Raw genomic sequence first — 25,475 nt, 5'->3', positions numbered from 1 at the left:
TGTCCTAGTACTTTGCATTGCCCCAAGTCATACTTCACTTGTTCGTTACTGTTTGCTTCCTTTCACCCTCAGGCACTCAGCGCTGCTGGGCATGGACTTTGTCTTAGGTATCAAAGCACTTGGCACAGTGTACTTGACCTTTTGGTTATTGAATGAATGAAGGCAGGCAAGAAGGAAGCACACTCTTTCCCCATTTATCCAGCTACCTCTTGGCTTGCTTTTGTTGAATTGATCAGTTCTCTTCCACGTTGCCTTCTAGTAAGTTGGAAATATAGTGCTGTTTCTATTGATTTTATTAAGTTTTAAATTCATGTTTAAATTTATCTACCAGGATCTGTTTTTTTCACCTAAAGAAGACAAGAACCACCATAATCCCAAAACTTTGGGAGGCAGAAGCGGGCGGATTGCTACAGCCCAGGAATTTGAGATTAGCCTGGGCAACATGGGGAGACCCTGTCTCTGCAAAAAATAAAAAAATTAGCCAGGTATGGTGTTGTGTGTCTGTAGTCCCAGCTACTCAGGAGACTGAGGTGGGAGGATCACTTGAGCCCAGGAGGTCGAGGCTGCAGTGAGCCAGGATCGCACCACTGCACTCCAGCCTAAGTGACAGAGTGAGAGCCTGTCTCACAAAAAAAAAAAGAAAAGACAAAACCAAGCACACTTTTACTTTCTCCTCATTGCCCATTCCAAAATTTTTTTTACATTATGTACCAAGTTACTTAGACTTAATTCTAACTTTTAATATTATTATTATTATTATTATTTTTTTTTTTTTAGATGGAGTCTCTCACTGTCGCCTGGGCTGGAGTGCAGTGGTGCGATCTCGGCTCACTGCAACCTCCACCTCCCAGGTTCAAGCACTTTTCCTTGCCTCAGCCTCCCAAGGAGCTGGGATTACAGGTGCCCGCCACCATGCCTGGCTAATTTTTTTTTGTATTTTTAGTAGAGACGGGGTTTCACTGTGTTGGCCAGGCTGGTGTTGAACTCCTGACTTCAGGTGGTCCACCTGCCTCAGCCTCCCAAAGTGTTGGGATTACAGGCATGAGCCACTGCATCCGGCAACACCTCCTTTTTTTTTAAATGACATTGATTTTTTTTTTTTTTTTGAGACGGAGTCTCGCTCTGTCGCCCAGGCTGGAGTGTAGTGGCGCAACCTCGGCTCACTGCAAGCTCCGCCTCCCGGGTTCACGCCATTCTCCTGCCTCAGCCTCCGGAGTAGCTGGAAGTACAGGCACCCACCACCACGCCCGGCTAATTTTTTGTATTTTTAGTAGAGATGGGGTTTCACCATGTTAGCCAGGATGGTCTCGATCTCCTGACCTCGGGATCCGCCCGCCTTGGCCTCCCAAAGTGCTGGGATTACAGGTGTGAGCCACCGCACCCAGCCAAATGACATTGATTTTTTAAATTAATTTACAGATCAGTACAAGCCATGATTTTTTTTTTTTGTAGGAGTCACCTTCTAGTTTTTTCTCATGGTTTCCTTATGTTGTCTTTTCACTTGTTTCTTTATTCCTTGTATTTCCTGTAAGCTAGAAATGTGGGGACTCGATGAGCCTAAAGTTAAACCATTCTGGCAAGAATGCATCCTAGGGGATGTTGTGGGCTTCATCCTGCAGCACAGGAGGCAGCCCCCGGTGCCACGTTCCACACTAGTAATGGGGCCTGTTTGATCACCTGGTTAGGGTGGTGTTTACCAGCTTTCTCCATTTCTGTTGATTTCTAAAGATTTCTCTTTGTTCTTTGGACTTGTTTCTTGATCGCTTAAGAGCCACGGCCTTCCATTTGGAGCACCAGACCAGTTGAAATAGGGCTAAAAGGGAAGAACCCTTGGAACCTGGAAGGTGGTACTCTGTCGAGCTTAGTTATGGTTGTTGGCTGAGAATTACCCATCTGACACCCTGTATGTAAATTACATAGCATGGCAACTTGTGCATGGTTTATTTGTTCATTCATTCCTTAGGTACCTGCTCTCTCCCAGGCACTGTTCTAGGTACCAGAGAGAGAAAGGTAAGTAAGAGGCAGTCTCTGTTTGGGGACTCACCTCTGGTGGAGAAAATATATGTAGACAGGTAATTAGCATGCAATGCTATTAATGCTGTGGCTGTGGTAACTGAGGCTTCTGAACCAAGAGTTGGACTGCATGGCCTGACAAGTACTCATCTTTCACCTCCACACATTGTGGCGACAGCCAGCCAAACATGGACAGTTAGGGCTGTTCCTGGAAGGCAGGGCCATGTGGCTGCCGTGGCTGTCCTAGGGAAGCGTGCTGAGTTCTGTGGAGCTTGGTGGGGGGCTTTAATCCACACTCCTCAGGGCCACAGAGGCGTGAAGGGGAGGGAGGCCCTGGAAGATTGATGAGAGATTCCTAGGGAAGTGAGATGGGCAGGGCTTTGAACGCCATGGCTGCCTCTGTGCAGAGCTGTGGCCCTGGGAGGGAGGAGTGTGATGTTTGTCTAAGCTGCATGCAGCTGGAGAATGGGGGCAGATGAGAGCATGGCAAATACGAGGGCCAGACTGGTGGCACTGGCAGGCTGTGGGCCTGGGGGCCATAGGCAGCGAAACAGCCAGCTGTGCCTGGGAGCCCAGGGAGGAGGGTTTGCTCTAGAGAGTTGATGAGGTGACCGAGTGGCTTGGAGGGTGAGAGTGAGGGACTCGTGAGGCCAGTCTGGGCCATCGTTGATGACCAAAGTAGCAGGGAACTGGAGGGATGGTTTGAGGGTTGGGGTTGTTCAGTGTGGGCCATAGGACATCTGAATCCCTTGTGCCTGGGCCCTTGCAGCGGAGGAATTTGGGGAAAAGAGGTGTGGGGTTTACGGGAATTCTTGTGGAGGCTGTGAGGGCTCCAAGAGGCTGTCTACCAGGGACACTGGCACTTGCAGCCCTGACTCTGAGGATGCTGTCAGTGTTTGCTGAAAACCCTTCCTGATGGGTCCCCCAGCTGAGCGGTGCCCACCGCGAGCTCCTGCACGCTGCCTTGGTTTCCTCATTACCCCAAATGTTTCCCTGGTGCCGAAAGGAGCCTGCAAGCAAGCAAGGTGTTTGGGTGGCAGCAGGCTGGTCGTGGATACCCTTAGCTTCCTGCGAGGAAGAGGAATACCCGGAAGAGGTGGCACTTGGCAAGCAGATGAGGCAGGACTTGTTGGCCAGAGGCCAGGGTCGTTTCCCTCAGTGCACCTTTTTCTCATCCAAGCTGTTCAGGAATGGGTTTGATTCCTGCAGGAGGTGCCAGTGGCAGTGAGATTTCTTGGAAGCAGTTTCTATGTGCTTGTGGAGGAGCCGCGTCCATGGTAAAGGACACCAGGCTTCGGAGTCAGACAGACCTCTGCTGATGCTTCATTCCTGTGACCCCTCAGACATAAGGAGTAATGAGACCGACCTTCTAGGGTTGTCACGGGATGAAGTGGCCTGACACACAGGGAGCACTGACAGACAGTGCCAGGTGCCCACAGAACTCTGCCTTCCTGGCTTTCAGGGCCTCTGGCCCCTTGCTTTCACCCGGCCTACAAAACGTCGTGGGTTACTGTGCTTCCTGGGTGACTGGGGAGGAAACTTGAACTGCGAGAAGCTGACAGGGCCATCCCTCATCACGTGCTGGTGGAGTACAGGAACAGGAACGCACATCCTGGATTTTTCTTCACTCTGCATTGCCACCAAGCCTCCCAAGGAGAGCTGCATTGTAACAAGGGACAAAGAAAGCCACTTCTCATGCTGGGCCTTCAGGCACTCATTTTTAAGAGGCGGGAGGAATTTTGGGCATGAGAGTCTGTCCTGGTCCTCTACTCCCCTATTGCAGAGGAGAATTTGTGCCCCCGACACCAGACTGCATGCATTGCAGTCTGCTCTGCCTGCCGCCAGCCTGTGTCGCTGGTCCAGCCTGGTCTTACCTTTCTTGTCCTTGCTTTGGTCTCTCTCCACCTGTCTGGCCAGATGGTGGCAGGCTGTGTCCTTAGCCGGTTAATATGCTAGAGGTTTTGCTGTCTTACCATGGTGCTTCACAGTGCTTCACTCCCTGGCCTGTGGCCTGCTTGCGAGCCCAGGGCCAAACCTTTCCCTGGAGGACCACAGCATGGTGGGAGGAGGGACAGCGGCAGTCAGGAGCTCGCGTGGCCCACAAACTCCACCTCCTGGTTTGACTTACCACATCCCAAGACACAACGAAAAATAGCTCAGGAACTTGTATTTGGGTCAGTCTGACCAGTTTTCAGAGTTTGTCCTGAGAACTAACTTTTCCAAGGTCCCTCTCTAATATGAAGAAGCAAGGAACTTTCCACTGCCTGCTTCGTTACTCAGGAGAAAGTCTTGTCAAGTAAAACCTTCCTCTGTTTCCACTGGGAGGGACAGATGCTGGACACAGGTCCGAGAGCCGAACTTCAGTGGTGCTTTTAACCTAGTAAGCAGGATTGATTTCCCACTGGGGCACATCTGAACTCACTCAGTGGGAACGTGAACTAGGAATCCCTGGAAAGCAGCTTTCAGCCCTGCTGCACGGGCCTGACTACTGGGACCTGCCCACAGTGGACTGCTGATGTGTTGAGGCCCTTCTCTGTGCAGGCACTGTGCAAGTATTGATGGTGCCAAGGGGAATAAGACAGGGTCTTTCTCCTCAGGGAACCCATTCCTGATGGCAAGAGAGGGACATAGGAACCAGGAGCCAAGTGGTAGCCCGAGGTCAATTTCCACTACAAAGCCCGCTTTTTGTTTGTTTTTTAATGTTAACTTTTTTTTTTTTTTGAGATGGAGTTTCACTCTTGTTGCCTAGGCTAGAGTGCAATGGCATGGTCTCGGCTCACTGCAACCTCCATCTCCCAGGTTCAAGTGATTCTCCTGCCTCAGCCTCCTGAGTAGATGGGATTATAGGCATCCACCACCATGCACGGCTAATTTTTGTATTTTTAGTAGAAACAGCATTTCACTATGTTGGCCAGGCTGGTCTCGAACTCTTGACCTTAGGTGATTTGCCTGCCTTGGCCTCCCAAAGTGCTGGGATTACAGGCATGAGCCACTGCGCCTGGCCCTGTTTTTTTTGTTTTGTTTTGTTTTGTTGTTGTTTGTTTTTTGAGATGAAGTTTCACTCTGTTGCCCAGGCTGGAGTGCAGTGGCACGATCTCGGCTCACTGCAACCTCCATCTCCCAGGTTCAAGCAGTTCTCGTGCTTCAGCCTCCTGAGTAACCAGGCTGACAGACATGTACCACCATGCCCAGCTAATTTTTGTATTTTTAGTAGAGACAAGGTTTCGTCACGTTGGCCAGGCTGGTCTTGAACTGCTGGCCTGAGGTAATCTGCCCACCTCAGCCTCCCACCCTGGCCTAAAGCCTGTTTTGTTTGGCCGGCAGAAGGGTGGTTGGCTGGTTTGTTACTATTGAACTTGTTTTAGATAGCATATCCTTTTCTGATTGCCAGCGGGTCCCACAAGTCCTGTCTCCTTACTGCCTTTTATGTCCCTTGTCTGGCCCCAAAGCCCAATACTGCGGGACATTTTGACTTAGATGGATAACTCATTCTGTGATGTATGTTGTTGTAGGGGCAAGAGTAAAGAGCTATGGGAACATGAAGGAAAGAAGAGTTAATTCTGCTCAGGGTTGGACCACAGGCCCATGGTGTCAGGGAAAATGAGAGACTTTTGAACTGGGGTCCTGAAGGGTAGGTAGGAGTGCACCAAAAGGTTAAGATGAATGCAGTTTATCCCAGAAAAGATAATGGTGAGAACAGCACTGCCTTGTCATGAGTGTGGAGACTCAGAGCGTAGTATAAGCTGGGAGTTGTGTTTGGAGATTAGAAGAGGAAAGAAGCCTTATCCCTCACCCAACATGTGCTTCCCGACTGAGGCAGCGATGGGCAGGACTGAGCCCTTCTGTCACCAAGGTGAAAGAAGGGCCTGAAGCCCAGGACTGAAACCCTTGCAGCCTTGAAATCCTCACCCCATATGAAACTTACCTGCCAACCCTTGCTGAGTGGGAGAGGAGGGGGAGTGCTGCTTTTCTGAGCATACACACTCTGGGAGCCCTTTTCCTTCCTAATTAGGCCTTACCCATACCCTCTGGGTCCAGTAGATGCTTCTGGACTTCACCTTTCCCCGAAAGTCAATTATAAGACAAGCCTGCTGGGAAAAGTTCAAATAGCTGGTGATATGCTAGGTGAGAGGGCTTGGAGCTCATTCACAGTTTAGAGTCCCTGTTGGCTGGTCAGGTTAGTGGCTGGTCAGGTGAGTGTGCAGGAGGAGAGCTTGGGGGTGGGGGATAGAGAAAGTGCGGTTTCCGCTCTCAACTTGGCAGATGTTTTCAGCAGTTTAAGGTTGTTTATGTCCCCTGGGCAGTGAAAAACACTCTTAGCCATAACAATGTGCAGCTCACTCAGCTGACAGTGTAAAAGGTTCACGGGGCAAAATGGTCCTCAGTACTCTCCTCCAGATTATGTTTCTGTCGGGCACCTTCTACATGCCAGGCACTGTGCTAGGTGCTGTGCAGATTGCAGAAAACTAGCCTGATGCAGCCCGTGCCCTTGTGGAACTCATGAGGCAGAGAAAGTAAACCTTTAAAAAGTGTGTGTGCATGTGTGTGTGTGCATGTCAGGCAGTGACGTGCACTAAAGAAAAAAACTGGGGTTGGGACAGGATGGGACTGCTCTTTTAAGAAAGGCCTCTTGGCCAGGTGCGGTGGCTCGTGCCTGTAATCCCAGCACTTTGGGAGGCCAAGGCGGGCAGATCACCTGAGGTCAGGAGTTCGAGACCAGCCTGACAAACATGGTGAAACCCTGTCTCTACTAAAAATAAAAGTATTAGCTGGGTGTGGTGGCACACACCTGTAATCCCAGCTACTTGGGAGGCTGAGGCAGGAGAATTGCTTTAAGCTGGGAGGCGGAGGTTGCAGCGAGCAGAGATCGTGCCACTGCACTCCAGCCTGAGTGACAGAGTGAGACTTCATCTAAAAAAAAAAAAGCATAGATGGGAATGAATGAGGAGGCCAGTCACATGGGCATCTGGGAGAGCTTTTCAGGCAGGGAACACCAAGGACAAGGGCCTCGGTGCAGAGGCCTTGGAGTACTCCAGGAATGGCCAGCAGGCAGCTAGAGGCAGATCCTGGGGTTGCCACCTAAGGGTTGACGGCAGAGGAGTTACAAGGTCCTAGCACTGTTTCAGAAGCTGCATTGTTCTGTGTGCAGAAAATGGACTGGGTGAATTGGAGGTGTGGAGACAGGCCTGAGGCCGTTAGTGTAGACCCTGGTAAGAGGCTGGAGTGGCGGTAGGGAGGTGGGGATAAGTGGGTAGGAGGAGGGCACAGCTAGGGCAGATGCAGTGGGGACTTGGAGCCCACGTGTCCCTGCTGGTCCCAGCCTCTCCCAAGGCACAGAGACAGCCAGCCTGGAGTCCAGGACTCTGCGTTGGGATGCCTTAGCCGAGTCCCAGTGCCCCTCAGAGCCTCCCTCTTTTCTCTATAATGTCGGCTCCTGGTCTCTGCCTGCAGGCAGTGGCAAGGACGAGTGAGATGGCCGGGACCCCCAGGAGTCCACAGGGTGGGTCTACTTGCCTTCTGAGACACTGAGCCTAGGCCTGGCCTCTCCAATAGATGGTAAGATGGTTCCTGGTTGCTGTGTCTTGTCACGTGCCTGTTTCAAAAGTAACGTAGTTAAAGTGACAGATCAGAGGCATTCAACTCTCATCCAGCCTCCCTTGGGTGCTGCCTAATGCCAGCTGGCTTGGTTGGGGTGGGGAGGGGTCTGGTCTGGGGAAGGGGCTCTCCTGGCTTGGCTTCCCCCTCCTCTTTTGGAATATAGTAGGCATGGGTGAAGTGATCAAGCTGCCTGTTACACTAATTCCTCTCTGTGATCCCACGACATGACTGCTCCACCCAGTGACCTGAGTGATTTTTTTTTTTTTTTTTTGAGATGGAGTCTCGCTCTGTCACCCAGGCCTGGAGTGCAGTGGCACTATCTCGGCTCACTGCAAGCTCTGCCTCCTGGGTTCACACCATTCTCCTGCCTCAGCCTCCTGAGTAGCTGGGACTACAGGCGACCGCCACCACGCCCAGCTAATTTTTTGTATTTTTAGTAGAGACGGGGTTTCACCATGTTAGCCAGGACGGTCTTGATCTCCTGACCTCGTGATCTGCCCGCCTCGGCCTTCCAAAGTGCTGGGATTACAGGTGTGAGCCACTGTGCCTGGCTGTGATATTTTAAAAACAAACCAGAGCACATCTTGTCTTAGCCCGGGCTTCCCGTGGAAAACAGAGCCAGAGAGAAGGGCTCACATGCTTGGCTTTTGTTTTGGAGACTGACCTGGAGAAGGAGGCAAGGCTTAGATAGAGCTGCATCTTTCATTTAGCTGCCATGGGCAGTGGTCTTGACCCTGAGGACTTTACAAGGTGCATGAGGAATGTGTCTCACAGTGGTCCCTCTGAGAGGTGGGAGAGAAGAGCTTTATCCCTGTTCCCTGTTGGTCACAGGTGATCCCTAGGGTGCGGAGGCCTCTCCCTTCTGGGTCATGGAGGCATGAGCACACAGTGCTTTCCGGCAGGCCTCCCTGGCCAGACTCAGAGATGCTCCCAGGCAGGGAGTGAGGGGCGCGGTGTGGGCAGGCCTTTGTGTGTGTGCAAAGCTGGTTGCTGCAGCAGTGGCTGGAGTGCAGGGTGCACTGATAAGATATGTGAGTGGGAGAAAAGAGGAGACTGGCTCATATTTCCCTGCCTGAGACAATCTCCAGTGGCTTTACGTTGCAAGAAAAGTGAAATCCACACTCTTGACTTTGGCCTGCAAGATCCTATATGCTCTGGCTCTGGCCCATGTCTCTGAACATGTCTCCTCCCAGTTTCCTTCTTCACGGCCATCTGGCCACACTGCCCTTTCCATGTCTCTAACACGGTAAGCATTCTCCTGCCTCTGAGCCTTTGTCCTGTTCCCCTGCCTGAACACTGTCCATGTGGTTGGCTCTTCATCACTCAGGCCTCAGCTCAGACACTTGCTCAGATCATCAAATAGGCTGGCACCCACACCCTGTGCTGTCTGCCTGGCTTTCACATTCTGTAGCGTGCTCATGATCACCTTCTAAAAGGATCTGTGGCACATTCTGTCTCCTCTTACTAGGATGGAGCTGGTTTTGCTCCATTCCCTGCTATATCCCCAGTTGCCAGAGCAGAGGCTGGGACAAGGCAGGAGCTCAGCGCATGTTGAATGAAAAATGAACGACTCATGTACACAGCCCAATATGTTTTTCTTTTGGTACTTTATGTATTCTCCTTTGCATTTAAGTTCCTTTGTGTATATTAAAAATGTTTGCCACAAAATTATAATAGCTCAGTAAATATTGTTAAATGGATGCACTTATCAGCACCTTCTCCATGCTAGCACTTGGGCACATGGGTTTGGTCATTTGACTCTGACATCACCTTTTTGTACGGATGAAAAACAGAATGGCCGGGCGCAGTGGCTCACACCTGCAATCCCAGCACTTTGGGAGGCCACGGCGGGCGGATCACCTGAGGTCAGAAGTTCGAGACCAGCCAGGCCAACATGGCGAAACCCTGTTTCTACTAAAAATACAAAAATTAGCTGGGTGTGGTGGCACACGCCTGTAATCCCAGCTACTCGGGAGGCTGAGGCAGGAGAATCGCTTCAACCTGGGAGACAGAGGTTGCGGTGAGCAGAGATCACGCTACTGCACTCCAGCCTGGGCGACAGAGCGAGACTCGTCTCAAAAAAAAAGAAAAACAGAATGAAGTTTTAGCCTAGAGACACAAAGCTGGTGACAGAGCATCAGGTCATGAGCTCAGGCTTGTTGGTCCCAGAGTACCGCCGCTGCCCTGTATCCTTCCCTTCCTCTAATTTGGGGGAATAGGATGGGAATACTACCAGCCATGGGAAGGGTCTACTTTCCCAAAATATCTTCTCCATTACTGCCCACAGTTCACCAGCTGGTTGGCCTACATACCTTAATCAGTAGTTATTTTGTTGGTTTTTCATTTAGTTTTTATTTTAAGCAAACTTAACTTGTGTATGGTTTGAGGAGTCATTTGGTTCTACAAGGATTGGTAGCAGAAGGTCTTAGGATATTGCCAACCCCCTGCCCTAGAGCAGCCACTACCACCTCTTCTTTTGAAATAGGGTCTCAGTCTGTTGCTCAGGCTTGAGTGCAGTGGTACCATCTGGCATTTCTTGCAGGGCAGCTTTTTTCCAAGGAGCTTCTCTCTACTTCCATTTATCTGCAAACGTCTTGATTTCACCCTGTCTTATGAGGGAAAATTTTGTTTGACAAGTACTTCAGCATTGAGAGTTTTTTCTTTCCGCACTTGGTTTTTTCTTTTTAGCACTTCTCAGCATTGTCTTCTGGCCTCCATTATTCTGAGAAGTGGTTATTTGTCATTTGTATTGTTGTTCCCATGTATGGAATATTCTTTTATCAGACTGCTTTTCATATTTCCCCTTTATTCTTGTTTTTTGTCATTTTGACTGTGATCTGCTTTGGTGTATTTTGTATTTTTTCTGCTTGGGATTTGCTGAGCTTCTTGGATCTTTAAGCCAGGTATGTTTCATCAGATTTGGAGATTTTTCAGTCATTAGTTCTTTGAGTATTTTTCCCCCATTATCACTATCTTTTCCTGGAACTGCAATTATGTGAGTATGAGACAGTTTGGTATTATCTCACATATCCTTCCGATTTTATTCATTTTCTTCAATCTTTTTTCCCCTTCCTCATATTCACTCTTTATTGATTTTTCTTCAGGTTCACTGATTTTTTTTTTCTGCCATCTATAATCTGCTATTAAGCTCATCCAGTGAATTTTCCACTTACTATAATTTTTAGTTCTAGAATTTCCACTAATTTAAAAATTAAGTTTAGGCTGGGCGCAGTGGCTCACGCCTGTAATCCCAGCACTTTGGGAGGCCGAGGCGAGTGGATCACCTGAGGTCGGGAGTACGAGACCAGCCTGACCAACATGGAGAAACCCTGTCTCTACCAAAAATACAAAATTAGCAGGGTGTGATGGCACATGCCCATAATTCCAGCTACTCAGGAGACTGAGGCAGGAGAATCACTTGAACTCAGGAGGCGGAGGTTGCGGTGAGCCAAGATCGTGCCATTGCACTCCAGCCTGGACAACAGAGCAAAACTCCGTCTCAAAAAAAAAAATTAAGGCCAGGCGCGGTGGCTCACGCCTGTAATCCCAGCACTTTGGGAGGCTGAGGTGGGCAGATCACAAGGTCAGGAGATCAAGACCATCCTGGCTAACACAGTGAAACCCTGTCTCTATTAAAAATACAACAAATTAGCTGGGCATGGTGGTGGACGCCTATAGTCCCAGCTGCTTGGGAGACTGAGGCAGGAGAATGGCATGAACCTGGGAGGCGGAGGTTGCAGTGAGCCGAGACCACGCCACTGCACTCCAGCCTGGGCGACAGAGTGAGACTCCGTCTCAAAAAAAAAAAAAAAAAAAATTAAGTTTAACATATATATATTTTTTGAGACAGTTTTGCTCTGTTGTCCAGGCTGGAGTGCAGTAGCGTGATCTGGGCTCACTGCAACCTCTGCCTCCGAGGTTCAAGGGATTCTCATGCCTCAGCCTCCCGAGTAGTTGGGATTACAGGAGCATACCACGATGCCTGGCTAATTTTTGTACTTTTGGTAGAGATGGGGTTTTACCATGTTGGCCAGGCTGGTCTTCAACTCCTGACCTCAAGTGATTCACCCGCCTTGGCCTCCCAAAGTGCTGGGATTATGGGCATGAAGCACTGCACCCAGCCCGTAATTTTAATAATAATAAATAGTTTAATAAAACATTTATGTTTTAAGAAATAATTTTTCATTTATTTCCTTAAATCCCCTATTCGTCCACTCATTATGGCGATGTTTTTCTTTAACTCTTTGAACATACTTTCCTTGTAATTTTCTGAACATATTTAAAATCGCTGCTTTAAAGTCTCCCTACTAAATGCAATATCTGGGCCATTTTGGCATCAGTGTCAATAGATTGCTTTTTCCCTTATCTGTGGTTCATATTTTCCTATTTCTTTGCATGTTTAGCAATTTTCAGTAGTATATGGAAATTGTGGTTGATAACTTAACGAGACTCTGGATTCTGTTATCTTCTTTAGAAGAGTGTTGATTCTTGTCCTAGTAGTCAATTCAGTTACTGGCTGATCACCTTGAAGTTGTTCGTTTAGGCTTGTTTTTTATGTTTTGTTAGGGTGGATATGTGGAAAGACTAAGGTGTTTCTGAGCCTCGCTAATGTGGCAGAACTCAACCTCCAAACCCAAGGCTTATGTTGGTGAGGGCAGGTCTATGGAGGCCTATTCTTTAGGCATGGTCCTCACCCATAGTGACGTTCTGATAGCTCATATATGGGGCGCTAATGAGACACTAATGAGGCCTCTTCACTGTGTCTGGCTTGGAACTTCAGCATCCCCTAGCACTCCTGAACCTCTATCTCTGGTCTGTTCTCAACTCTGGAAGGGGCACTCTCTGGTCAAGAGCTCACTGGGACACCTCACATAGACTTTTGGGCTCCCCCTACTTATGTCTTCTCATTTCATCACATCATCTGCTCCAGACCCTGATCTCTGCCTCCTTAGCTCAGTGGGACCACTGTGCTCTGCTTGGATTCTAGCCCCATGGTCAGGAAACTCCCAGGTAGAGCGTCACGATGATCATGAGGCGCCTTTCATGAGTTTTTCCTTTTTTAGGGGTTATGGTCTCAGGCCGCTTGTTACCTACATTCCAAAAACGACAGCCTCATATATTTTCTCCAGTCCTGTGGTGTGTGTGGAGGGAGGGCTACTCTGCCACCAGCGATGCTGCCATGGCTGGAAGCTGCTCCAGGAGCCCTCTGACCGGCTCCAAGTTGGCTGATGTCTAGGCTGCTGCTCAGGTATTATCCTGGGATTTATCTCTTTCCATCATCCTGGCATCTCCCTTTGCCTCCCTTTTGAGTTGAACTCTCTGTTTTCTGGATCCCACATTTTCTTATTTTTTGTTGATTTCTTTAGGTAGAGGAACTTTCAGTCACTCCCTGAGGAAGGGTAGCAGGAAGGTGAATTTTTCGAGGACTGTATGTCTGGGAATGCCTTTATTAAACCCTCACACTTGACTACTGGTTGGTTGGGTAGAGAATTCTAGGTTGGAAATAATTTTTCTCCTCATTTTAAGGCATTGTTTTATTGGCTGTCTAATGCCACATGGGTCTTTTGTGTTCTTTCTTCTTGCCTGTTGTTCTGGAATTTCTGCCTATGGATGCAGTGTGGTCTGCTCTGCTCCATTGTGTGTGTGCCTGGTGGGCCCCTCAGTCAATTCTGGATACTTTTCTTGAAATACTTGATTTCCTCTCCTTGATTGTATTGTTCTCTTTTTCTGAAACTCTGATTATCCTGCTCTCCTAGGCTGCTTCTTAATTTTCTTTTCTTTTCTTTTTTTTTTGAGACAGTCTCACTCACTCTGTCATCCAGGCTGGAGTGCAGTGGCGCGATCTCAGCTCACTGGAACCTCTGCCTCCCAGGTTCAAGCGATTCTCCTGCCTCAGCCTTCCCAGTAGCTGGGATTACAGGCGTGCACCACCACACCTGGTTAATTTTTGTATTTTTAGTAGAGATGGAGTTTCACCATGTTGGCCAGCCTGGTCTCGAACTCTTGATCTCAGGTGATCCTTCTGCCTTGGCCTCCCAAAGTACTGGGATTACAGGCTTGAGCCACCGCACCTGGCTTTCAATTTTATTTTCTCTCTTTTCCATTTCTTTGTATTTTTTCTCTACTTTGGAGGGATTTCTTCAACTTTATCTTCCAACCCTGATGTTGCATTTTTCATGTATGTTAATCATATTTTTAATTGAGCTTTTTTCTTTCTGAATGCGCCTCACCAAAAAAGATACTATTCTTTCCTTGTTCCATGAGTCTTTCCCTATTTCTGAAACATTGACGATTGTTTGAGTACTTTGCCTCTGTGTTGTTTCTTCTGTGTTGTGTTTTTGCTGTTGTTTGGCCGGTGTCTTTCGTGTTATGTGTGGAGATGAGTTATCTCCACACCAGAGGTTATCTGGATCCCAGGCTTGTGTGGTACACACATAAACCTTGCACTTCACCCCATGCTGCCATGCTTGAGCTGCAAGACGCATGAACTATGGAACATAGGCCTGGTTTTCTTAGAGCCACTCACTGAGGAGTAAATGGGACAACTCGGGAAAGAGGAGTCTTATTTGGCACATTGTGGCCCAGAGCTTTCACTCTCAGACTTCTCTGTGTTGGGGCTGGGGCAATGGTGGTCACCTCCACAGTGCCAGGGGCAGAGGCCCTGCCTTCAGGAACTGTCTGGGCCTCTGTGGCTTTTCCCCACCCCAGACAGACCTTGAGAGAAAGACCTTTCTCACATACCTTGAGAACTAGGTAAAGAGACACCCCGAGTGTTTGTGCCTGCAAAGGGGGCTGATGGACCTGCAGCTTGACACACGCCACAAGCTGGGTGTCAGTCTTCAGAGAGCCATGAGAACCTGTGATTGGTGGGGCAGAGAAGGCACGCCCGATCCCCAAGGTGTTTGGTCACCAAGATCCCTGGCATATGCCCCTTGGCTGGTGATCTCTGCCCAGAGTGGGCGGCCTCCTGGCCCCGCACAGACCTCTGCCCCTACCTGGCCTGGTATCCATCCTGCCAGACTCTGCTTCTAAAAGATGCTAGGGAAGCTCCTCCCACCCATGGGCACCTCTTCTCCACAGCCCACATCTGGTGGGAGATGGGGCAGAGTAGGTGTTAAATGAAGACATGGGTGGCCAAAGCTCCTTGCTTTGGCCAAGCTGGGTCAGCTGATGGAAACTGCCTTGTACTCAAAGGCCCCATGGGAGGACTCTGCCCATTGCCACCACCAGTCACCCTTCCCACAGTCCTCATCACCAAGCTGTAGAGTCCTGAGGGAACCCTAATGCTGGAGGAGCCTCACACACAGCTGGGTACGTGATGCTCTTGTAGGGGAGGGTACCTGGCCGTGCCTACTGCTGGCCGCGCAGTGCACCTGGAGCCAGCTTTCCAGCCGCCGGCCGCTTGAGCACTGGTGGTTCTGTTTTCGCAGCAGTGGGCCCAGTCCTGAGGGGAGAGGGGCACACGGAGGGGCACACGGAGGACCTGGGCCAGCTCAGAGTGTACCCCTTCCTCCATCTTTCCCTGGGGACCCTAGAGGGCCAGGACAGGGGCTGCTCACCTTCCCTTTGCTTCCCCATTTTTCCAACAAGGTTGAGCCATTGAGTTGCTTTCTAAGGACTCAGAAGGCCTCCTAGCCCAGTGGAACCACAGCTCTGGGTGTGGGTCTGTGGGGTCACTCTGCCTGTCCCCATGTTCAGCCTGTGCCACTGGGTTCACTGAGGAACCTTATTTCTTTAGCTGCAGATCTGGGACACGGCTGGCCAGGAGCGGTTCCGCACCATCACCCAGAGCTACTACCGCAGTGCCAATGGGGCCATCCTTGCCTACGACATCACCAAGAGGAGCTCCTTCCTGTCGGTGCCTCACTGGATTGAGGATGTGAGGAAGTATGCGGGCTCCAACATTGTGCAGCTGCTGATCGGTGAGTTGGGGATTCCTCGGGACCACAAATCCCATCACTCTGCCTGTCCATGCCTCCCTCTGCTTTTTAAACACAGTGTAACCCTGAGTTCAGAGGGAGTCCCAGCCAGAGTTTGAGCCATGGTTTTGCAAATCCTGATCCTGCTAATCACTTAGAAAGTTACATTCAAGGCCGGGCGCAGTGGCTCATGCCTGTAGTCCCAGCACTTTGGGAGGCTGAGGCGGGCGGATCACGAGGTCAGGAGATCGAGATCATCCTGGCTAACACAGTGAAACCCCGTCTCTACTAAAAAAATACAAAAAAATTAGCCGGTTGTGGTGGCAGGCGCCTGTAGTCCCAGCTGCTGGGGAGGCTGAGGCAGGGGAATGGCATGAACCCGGGAGGCGGAGCTTGCAGTGAGCTGAGATCGCGCCACTGCACTCCAACCTGGGTGACAGAGCAAGACTTGTCTCAAAAAAAAAAAAAAAAAAGAAAAAAAAAGGAAGTTATATTCAAAATTGGAATTAGAGGAAAGAAGAAAGAGAGCTGAAGTTTGCTCTGCAGTTCTTCACATGTGTCAAGATTTAGCTCTTGTACCCCGGCTTCTCCTCATTTGACAGGGGCTGGGGCTAGGCTCAGAAAAGTGGAGTGATTTATCCGGGTCCACATGGCCTGTGAGCATACACATGTAGGCTTTGAGTTTGCTTGGGCTGACCTCAAGTCTGTGGCTTTCTCTGTTGTGCCGCACACAGAGCAGGGACACTTGATGGCTTCCGTGCCTCAGAATCCCACAGAAGTCTTCTTCAAGTGCAGCTGCAGGGCCTCAACCTCCAGAGCATCTGATCCAGGCGGGCTGGGTGGGGCCCATGAATGTGCGTTTCTAACAAATTCTCAAGTGACACCCACCTTGCTGGTCCAAGGACCCCACTTTGAGAACTGCTGCTGTGGAAGGATGCTGTTTACCTTTGTTTTCCTTCTATATAACCTTCCCAGACCTGGACTGGAGAAGCTCTTTAGCTCTTATGTTATCCCTGGGGTCCTCACCCCAACAGGTTGATTCTTTTTTTTGAGACAGAGTCTCACTCAGTCACCCAGGCTGGAGTGCCGTGGCGTGATCTTGGTTCTGCAAGATCTGCAAAACCACTGCAACTTCTGTCTCCCCAGTTCAAGCGATTCTCCTGCTTCAGCCTCCCGAGTAGCTGGGCCAACAGGTTGATTCTTCTGACTCAAATGTACAGACAGGGCCTGGATCTGACTCCAGCCAGGAAGAGGGTGGTGCCTGGTTCCATGTGGCCTGCCTTCCACAGCCTGTTCAGACTAGGACATGGAGTGCTTGGCATGAACAGAGCTTTCCTCACCTAGCCTAACCATTTCCCCCCCTTTTCTTGCTGGGGGTAGGGGACGGAGTCTCGCTCTGTCGCCAGGCTGGAGTGCAGTGGCACGATCTTGGCTTACTGCAACCTCCGCCTCCCGGGTTCAAGCGATTCTCCTGCCTCAGCCTCCTGAGTAGCTGGGACTACAGGCACGCACCACCACACCTGGCTAACTTTTGTATTTTTAGTAGAGACGGGGTTTCACCATGTTGACCAGGATGGTCTTGATCTCCTGACCTCGTGATCCACCCGTCTCGACCTCTAAAAGTGCTGGGATTACAGGTGTGAGCCACCACACCCGGCCACCAATTCCCATTTATCCAGGACATTTCTGAAAAACATTCCAGCCTGGCATGGTGGCTCACACCTGTAATCCTAACACTGAGAGGCTGAGGTGGGTGGATTGCCTGAGTTCAGGAGTTCAAGACCAGCCTGGGCAACATGGTGAAACCCCATCTCTACTAAAAATACAAAAATTAGACAGGCATGGTGGCACACACCTGTAATCCCAGCTACTGGGGAGGCCAAGGTAGGAGAATCGCTTGAACCTGGGAGGCGGAGATTGTAGTGAACCCAGATCGTGCCACTGTCCTCCAGCCTATGCGACAGAGTAAGACTCTGTCTTCCAAAAAATAATTAATTAAAAAACATTCTATTATAGAACTTTTTTTTTTTTTGAGACAGTCTCACCCTGTCGCCCAGACTGGAGTGCAGTGGCGTGATCTCGGCTCATGGCAAGCTCTGCCTCCTGGGTTCACACCATTCTCCTGCCTCAGCCTCCCGAGTAGCTGGGACCACAGGCGCCCGCCACCATGCCCGGCTAATTTTTTGTATTTTTAGTAGAGACGGGGTTTCACCATGTTAGCCAGGATGGTCTCGATATCCTGACCTCGTGATCCACCCGCCTCAGCCTCCCAAAGTGCTGGGATTACAGGCGTGAGCCACCGCGCCCGGCCTATAGAACATTTTATACAGCTATGAAAATAGTATTTTATCTATTTATTTATACATACTTATATACATACATATATTTTTAGAGATGCAGTCCTGCTATGTTGCCCAGGCTGATCTTGAACTCCTGGCCTCAAGCAATCCTCCTGCCTCAACCTCCAAGTAGTTGGAATTACAGGTGTGAGCCACTATATCTGGCTTAGAATAGTATAATAATGAGCCCCCAGGTACCCATTACCCTGCTTCAGCAATTAGCAACTGAAGTCCAACCTCCTCTCATCTGTACCATGTCACCTCCCCTCCCTCGGATTATTGAGACAAATTCACATCAAACCATTTCACCTGGCAGTATTCCAGCATGAACCTACAAAATATTTAAACACTTAAAAACAGCAATATTATTTTCTCATCTAAAAATACTGACATTTCCTTAATAATATCAAATAGCCAGTCTGTATTCAGATTTATAATTGCCCATAAAATTCATATGTGTTTTATTTTTTCCAGTTTGTTGAGATCAGGATCCAAATAAGTTTCACACTTTGAAATTGGTTGCTACATCAATTAAGGTTACCAAGGAAATTTTAGATCTTTACAGACTTTTTTTTTTTTTTTTTTTTAGACGGAGTTTCGCTCTTGTTGCCCAGGCTGGAATACAGTGGCACAATCTCGGCTCACTGCAACCTCCGCTTGCCACTCCTGCCTCAGGCACCCGAGTAGCTGGGATTACAGGCCCCTGCCACCACGCCTAGCTAATTTTTTGTATTTTTTTTAAGTAGAGACGGGGTTTCATCATGTTGGCCAGGCTGGTCTTGAACTTCCAGCCTCAGGTGATCCACCCACCTCGGCCTTCCCAAATGCTGGGATTACAAGCATGAGCCACTGCGCCTGGCCCAGACTCTTTTTTTTTTTTTTTTTTGTCTTCCTTATAACCACATTACAAAAGTCAACCATGTAGAGACTTTTAAAAAATTATTCTAGAAATTGGGTCAAGGAGCAATTTAACAGATTGTTTGGAATGTAATGAAGTCATCTCATACCATCTAGGAGGATCTGGGTAAATTGAGACGGGGTCTCACTGTGTTGCCCAGGCTGGTCTTGAATTCCTGGGCTCAAGCAGTCTTCCTGCCTTAGCTTCCCAAAGTGTTGGGATTACAGGCGTGAGCCACTGCACCCGGCCTAAAAAAGGTTTTTTAAAGAAAGACAGATGACCATGCCAGGGGTGTCCATTTATAGTGGTGGAAGGGAGTGGCATGGGGCTGTCAGCGTGACCCTCCCAGGTGGGACTGGGCTTGCCCAGCCCCCATGGCCTCATGCTGCCCCTGGCTTTCCTCCGCAGGGAACAAGTCAGACCTCAGCGAGCTTCGGGAGGTCTCCTTGGCTGAGGCACAGAGCCTGGCTGAGCACTATGACATCCTGTGTGCCATTGAGACGTCTGCCAAGGACTCGAGCAACGTGGAGGAGGCCTTCCTGAGGGTGGCCACGGAGCTCATCATGCGGCACGGGGGCCCCCTGTTCAGCGAGAAGAGCCCCGACCACATCCAGCTGAACAGCAAGGACATCGGAGAAGGCTGGGGCTGCGGGTGCTGACCAGGGGCCGGGCCGGCAGACTAGGGGCTCCCCACCTCCTTGCTCTCCCCAGCCTGCCAAGCCCAGCCCTCCAGAGCCAGCCCTCCTGGGTACCAGCGACTACAGCAGCCGGGTGAAGCTCTGGAGCTCTGCATCCTGTGGCCTGGCTGCGGGATGGAGGCTCTCCTTGAGGAAGGGGAAGCAGGATACCCTGGCGGGCCACCCTGCCAGCCAGCAGCTGGCCCTCCACCATCTTCACATTCCAAGACTGGCCTGAACCCACCGGTGTGGGCCACAGTAGGAGGGGCCAGCGGTCCTCCCTGTCCCATGCCTGCTGGCCCTGACCGTTTCCTCTCATGGGTTTGCTTTACCTGTGGCAGCAGGTTGCTGCTTTCCAGGGATGTGGCCAGTGCCCTGGGTTCTTCCCGGTCATCCTGGGGCTCTGCACAGAGCAGCAGAGCTAGAGCCATGAGACCCACAGACTTGGTGCCTGAGCGCAACTCCAGGGAAGCCCCAGCCCCTTCCAGGCGGGGAACCTGCTTCCTGCCTTCACTGCCCCTGCAGCACTCACAGACATCTCCCTGGGGTCTGGCTCACTGCCTTATCAGGACCTCTGAGTTTTCTGACTTTCCGTGTAGCTTCTCATTTTCATCAGCACAGCCTGGGGTCACGGCCCACAGCTAGGTGTGGTCACGCCCCACAGCTAGGTGGGGACTGTCTGCTGGCTCAGGGCCCAGTGTTTTGCCACTCAGGTTGCAAAATTAGCTAATCCTTCAGTGCCAGCACTCAGAAGTCTGGCAGGTGGGGGAATGAGATGGGAAAGTGGACATTTAAGGTCCAAGTAGAAGCTTGCATCCTTGAGGCTCAGGGATGAGAGGGCACTGCAAGGCACCCAGCCTTACCCCACAAGCAGGAATCCTGCCAGCCGAGCGTGGGTCCCAGTCTAGTTTATGGAATCGAGTCTCCCAGACAAAAAAGGAGAGGCCCTGGCGGTCCTTGGCCTGGCCCATTTTATTCCCTGGACCCTTAACTGCCTCACCCTGAGCTGGGCACCAAGGTTAGAAGGCAAAAGTGGGGTAGGGGGATGTGGGAAGCAGCATTGTCCTCTGGGCATGTGGCTCAGAGGTATCACAGTGACAAAAGAGCCAGGGCTAGGGCTGGAGGGGCCAGGTGATCTTCCTTAGCCAATCCCAGTCCGTCTGTGTCAGCCCAGCTCTGCCTCGCAGCCCCCTCAGCATGGGTGCCCCCAGAAGTAAGCAGCTCTTGGACCCACGAGCAGGGCTGCGTCGGTTTGTGGTCTAGCTCCCAGGGCCAGGCCAGGCATGGCTCAGTGCAGTCCCTGGGCCAGTGAGAGGCCTCCCCCATGCCTCCCTGCCCTCTGCACTAAGCACTTTCCAGGCAGGCCTGGCCATAGGGCAAGAGCAGGCCTTACAGCAGTGCCGCGGTGACCCAAGAGGCAGGGTTGGGGCCTGGACAGGGGTTCCTCTGCTGAGACTGAGACAAGCAGGGCTTGATGCTGGTGGTGGAGCCAGCATCTCACCTGCCAGGCTTCCTTTTGGGCAGGGAGGCTACCTGTGGAATGGCCGAGCCTGGTTCTGCAGGGGAGGAAGGCTGCCAGGAGCTGGGGGGCTGGCACCTGCATTGAGGGGAGTCTGGGTGCATCAGATTGGGGGGCGCCAGAGGCGAGGCTGCCTGGCTTCCTTTCTCAGCAGCTTTGCTTGTGGCAGGGGTGAGAGTGGAGCTGAGTGGGGTCTGGGCTCTGCCCCTGCGCCTCCACTGCAGTGCCTGGGCTCCCCTTGCAGGGCAGACAGTGCCTGGCACTGAGGGGTGCCCCCAGACCCTGCTGGGACTGGATGTGCCGTGGGCAGTGCCTTCCTCCAGCCTCACAACCTTTCTGCTGGGGCTGAAGTTTCTGGGGTCACATGGTCAGAAGGGGCTGAGCTGGTCTTTCACTGCAGGCCCACTCTGAAAGAGAAATCCCATGAAGCCTGTCCTTGCAGAGCCCCTCTGTTTTGGGGGGAACAGGGAGCATGCACAGGGTCTTGGGAACAAAGGCCTGGGCCTCCCCGTTTGAATTTCAGCCCCAGTTCCAGGGCAAGTCCCAGCCACCCAAGCATACTTACCAGTACTGCCCACCACCACCCACTGCCCACCTCTAAGAAGCCCGGCTCTCCTACTCTGCTTCCAGGCTGGGGCCTCACAGGTGGGGCTGTTACCTTCCTCAGGGCTTAGGGAGGGAGGGAGGACATGGACAGTGCCCTCCACCCTGGCTCCTTCACAGGGATGGTAGCTGACCGGTGATGGGTTCATTTGTCACCTTGGACTGTGAGCCACTTCCACTTCTCGCCCCCCAGGCAGGAGCACCCTCACTCCAAGGGCTTGGCCTGGAAAGGCAGGCTCACCTGGGACTCAACGTTCCTTCCCCTGCCGCCACTGTGCCCCCCCGTCCCTCCACCCCAGAAGCCCTGACCTCATTTGGGCACCTTGCTGTCCTCTGGGCTTCTCCTCTGCCCAGGTCACCCTGTGGCAGGCCTGGGCCCTCAGGATATTTCAAAGGCTCCACAGCTCCACCGCTCCACCTGGCTTCACTCCAGCACCCTGTCCCTGGAGCACCTCTGTCCTGTCTGGGCCAACCTGGTCTCCCTGCCCCATGCCCTCCCCTGGCTCTTAGCAACCCGCCCTTTTATTCATGCCATTTGGGGTCACAGATGCCTAGCTGGACACAGCTCCCAGAACTGGCTCCACCCTGGGGCCTTGCCCCTAGTACCCCCTGGCAGGAGCAACCCACCCCATGGTCGAGGTTCCCCTACCCCTGGATCCTGGACTGAAGCCATTTCCTACAGAGAAGCGTTCCCACCCCCTCTCAGGCACAAAAGCCAGTGTCCAGCGACTCAAGACCTGTACCTGGGGGTTGCAGGGGCTCCTGCCCTGCTGTCTCCCACCAGGAGGGGGCCCCACTGCCCTTCCGGCCCTTAAAACTGGGCTGGGAGAGAAGATGGGGAAGTGTGTGAGACAAAACAAAGCCGGCTTGTTTCCTCCCCTTGGCAGGCTGAGCTCTCCCGGCAGCCCGGGCTCTGGGGCGGAAGGAGAACAGTGTCATCTCTTCCTTTGTTGATAAATTGCCAAAGAGTGGGAGCAGGTGGGGTCAGGGGCCAGAGTGCAAGGGAGGGGGCAATGGTGGAGGTGGCAGGGGGAAGCAGAGGGAGGTGGGCTGAGGCCTCGGTGGGGCCAGTGCGACACTGGCTTAAGGAGCTGGAGGGGTTCCTAATACACATTTAATTCAGTTTCTCTTCCCTAAGAGGCTGCCGGAGTTGGGGCCTCCTCCAGCAGAGACCCTCGGACCCCTGCAGGGCCTGGACTTGGGGTGAACAGGGCTTCAGTCAGCGCAAGTATTCCATTTGCATTTGGTAATTTTTCATGTCACCTATTTATGAATATATAAATCTTTATACCAAATCTATTTTTTAAAACATGGAAAAGTTGCCTTTATGGAAACTTGGCAGAGCCAGAGTGTACACATTCCTAAACCATTAAACAGATTTCTATAACAAGCCACTGCGCCCAGGACTGGTTCTCTGATCTTTGAGCCCAGAGGCGGCCCAGGTGGCCACGTGCCTCAACTAGTCTCCAGGCCCGGGGTGGTAGACATGCTGCCCCCTGCCAGTCTGCCACCCAGAGCACTGTGAGACCTTCCCTCTGTCCCTAAACCCTTGGGGGACCCCCCTGAGCAAGAAGGAGTTGCTGCCTGAGGGGCAGAGGAAGCTTGGGCTGGGTCCCTTCTCTGGGACACCCCAGGTTCCTCCCATTGGGTTTGTGTTGGAGAGGGCTCTTTGGTGATTGGCAGGGGCACCCTCACCCCGACCTTCCCATGAGGGAAGCGTCACTCTCCTGAGCACACAGGCCTGGATGAGGAATCCCTTGCCCGGGTCTTGTAGCCACATTGATCCCACAATGGCAGGAACAACCCACCCCATGGTCGAGGTTCCCCCCACCCCTGGATCCTGGGCTGAAGACATTTCCTACAGAGAAGTGTTCTCACCCCCTCTCAGACACAAACGCCAGTGTCCAGGGGCTCAGGGCCTGTGCCTGGGCTTTGGGGGGCTCTGACCTGTTGTTATTCCGAGTTAGGACTTAAGAACACCACGAGGGGCTCTTGCTTCTGTGATGTGACCAGCACAGAGATGTTACCAGGCACACAGTAGATGCTCAGCTTAGAGAAGTGCCTGAATCAGGTCTCTGGCACTGGGAAGCCCATGAAATCCATAGCCCGCCCACCAATATAATCAGGGGTCTATTCCTGGTCACTCAAATAAGGGGTTTTCTGCTGAAAGGGACTCTTAAACAGCAGGGCTGCTGGTTGGTCACCCTGAGGAAGAAGAGGGGGGCCTAGCAGTGCTGCACCACCTTGCCAAGCCTGAGACAAACTGACATGATGGGGCTCATAGCAGCCTGCCGTTGAAACCTAGGTGTGCCCTGACTGTCCTGTGGTTCTGGGCAGGTCACTTCTCCTCTCTGGGCCTTGGTTTCCTCAAACCTGGGATCCTATTCCCTGTCCCATTTGCATCCCGGGGAGCCCTGAAGAGACCCCAGGAGGGGAGTGCTTTATGCACTGAAGGCCTGGAACAGGGCACTGGAGGAGGAAGACCCAGAGCCCTGGCTCTCAAGACAGGCCTGGCTCCAGGCACCTGCCATCCTTCCCAGGGAGAAGGAAGGCCTGATGTCTGGATTCCCCCTTCTCTTCTGAATGCCAGGAAGCACCAGAGTGTGCGTGTGCCCCTTGTAAGTCAAACCCATAACCAGGCCTGTCTGAGCCCTGCCATCCCCACGCTCCCCAGAGGCTCAGGCCTGGGTCAGTCTGTCCCTAGGGCCCTCTGAGGCCTCTACCCAAACCACAGGACTGCCCAGACCCCAGAGCAAACTGAGACAGCACAGGTCCACTCCTTGACTTCAAAGTATGGAAGCTGAGACTGGATCCCAGAGAGTCTTGCTCAAAGCCCCCACGATGTTCACTCCTGAGCCCCCACCTGCACGCCCACGCTGGATGCTGGGTCCCAGAGGCGAGTCTGCCTTGCTGCCTCCAAGGGCTCCCAAAGCTCCAACCTGGACCCCACTCCTCCCTGCACACATTTGCCGCTGGGATTGGCCAGCCCCGCCCTCAGGGAAGCCAGGAGGCGGGGGGCCCCTTCCATGTCCTCACCTTCACCCTGGCTACTCCCATCCCCACCCAGCCCACCCACCTCCTGCCTGGTCCTCTGCCCCAGCCTCTTCCTGACCTAGTCCTGCCTGGGCATCTCCTTGTGGCTGCAGAGAGCATCCTCAAGCAAGACCCCTAGCCACAAGGTCCCGACTCCCTCACTCAAGACCTCTTCCACGGTCCTTGTGGCCCTCGGGCTCCTTAGAGAGGGCCCAGCATTGGCCACTCTCCCCTGACCTGGCCACACACAGCCACACGCTGCTCTGCCACCCCCAGTCTGAGCTGCTCCCCGCAGACCGACCGTCTCAGGCCTCCTGTGGTGTAATGGGCTTCTCCAAGCCAAGAGTTCCTGTTCCCAAACATCCTGAGCTGGAGCCCCAGGCCCCAGGAACAGCCATCTGGCCCTGACCCTGAGCTCCCAGACACTCCTATGACCCTGCAGAGGGCAGGAGGCCAGGCCCCGTCTTGCCCAGGGGTTGCAGCCGCTGACCATGGTTCCCCACTGGAGGGCTAAGTCCCAGCTCAGAGAAAGCTCTGGACTCAGCTCGTGTCCACTGTGTGCTTTCAGCAGGCCACAGTGCGGCCCACTGCAAGCAACCCTGTCTACAGCCCTGGCTACGGAGGCCGTGGTGGGTTGGGCTCATCCCCACCTGGGCTCCTGGGATCTGGTCCTGTCCTTGCCACACTTGGGCAAGGAGGTTTCCCTTTCATATCAGATTTTAAAAGATTTGTTTCGGCTGGGCGAGGTGGCTCACCCCTGTAATCCCAGCACTTTGGGAGGCCGAGGTGGGCGGATCACAAGGTCAGGAGATTGAGACCATCCTGGCTAACACGGTGAAACCCCGTCTCTACTAAAAACACAAAAAATTAGCTGGG

The 25,475-nt window shown here is 52.1% G+C and overlaps 1 protein-coding gene across 4 annotated transcripts in view; it reads left to right on the top strand.

Moving 5' to 3' along the window:
* The window catches only part of RAB43 (RAB43, member RAS oncogene family), a 34,223-nt gene extending 11,267 nt beyond the window's left edge, over positions 1-22,956 (top strand). Inside the window, exons 2-3 of one of the 4 annotated variants that reach the window (XM_019023294.4) lie at positions 15,350-15,533; positions 19,176-22,956. In XM_019023294.4, the coding sequence (XP_018878839.1) occupies positions 15,350-15,533; positions 19,176-19,426 (435 nt within the window). In that variant the 3' untranslated portion in view covers positions 19,427-22,956. Of the gene's footprint in view, positions 1-15,349; positions 15,534-17,922; positions 18,428-19,175 lie in introns of those variants that run through there. The other 3 variants (XM_063704142.1, XM_055381516.2, XM_019023295.4) reach the window with 3 other exon arrangements.
* The last annotated feature ends 2,519 nt before the right edge of the window (positions 22,957-25,475 follow it).

This window comes from Gorilla gorilla, chromosome 2 (genome assembly GCF_029281585.2).
Source record: "Gorilla gorilla gorilla isolate KB3781 chromosome 2, NHGRI_mGorGor1-v2.1_pri, whole genome shotgun sequence".
NCBI classification, from domain to species: domain Eukaryota; kingdom Metazoa; phylum Chordata; class Mammalia; order Primates; family Hominidae; genus Gorilla; species Gorilla gorilla.
This window is presented reverse-complemented; position numbering and strand designations above follow the sequence as displayed.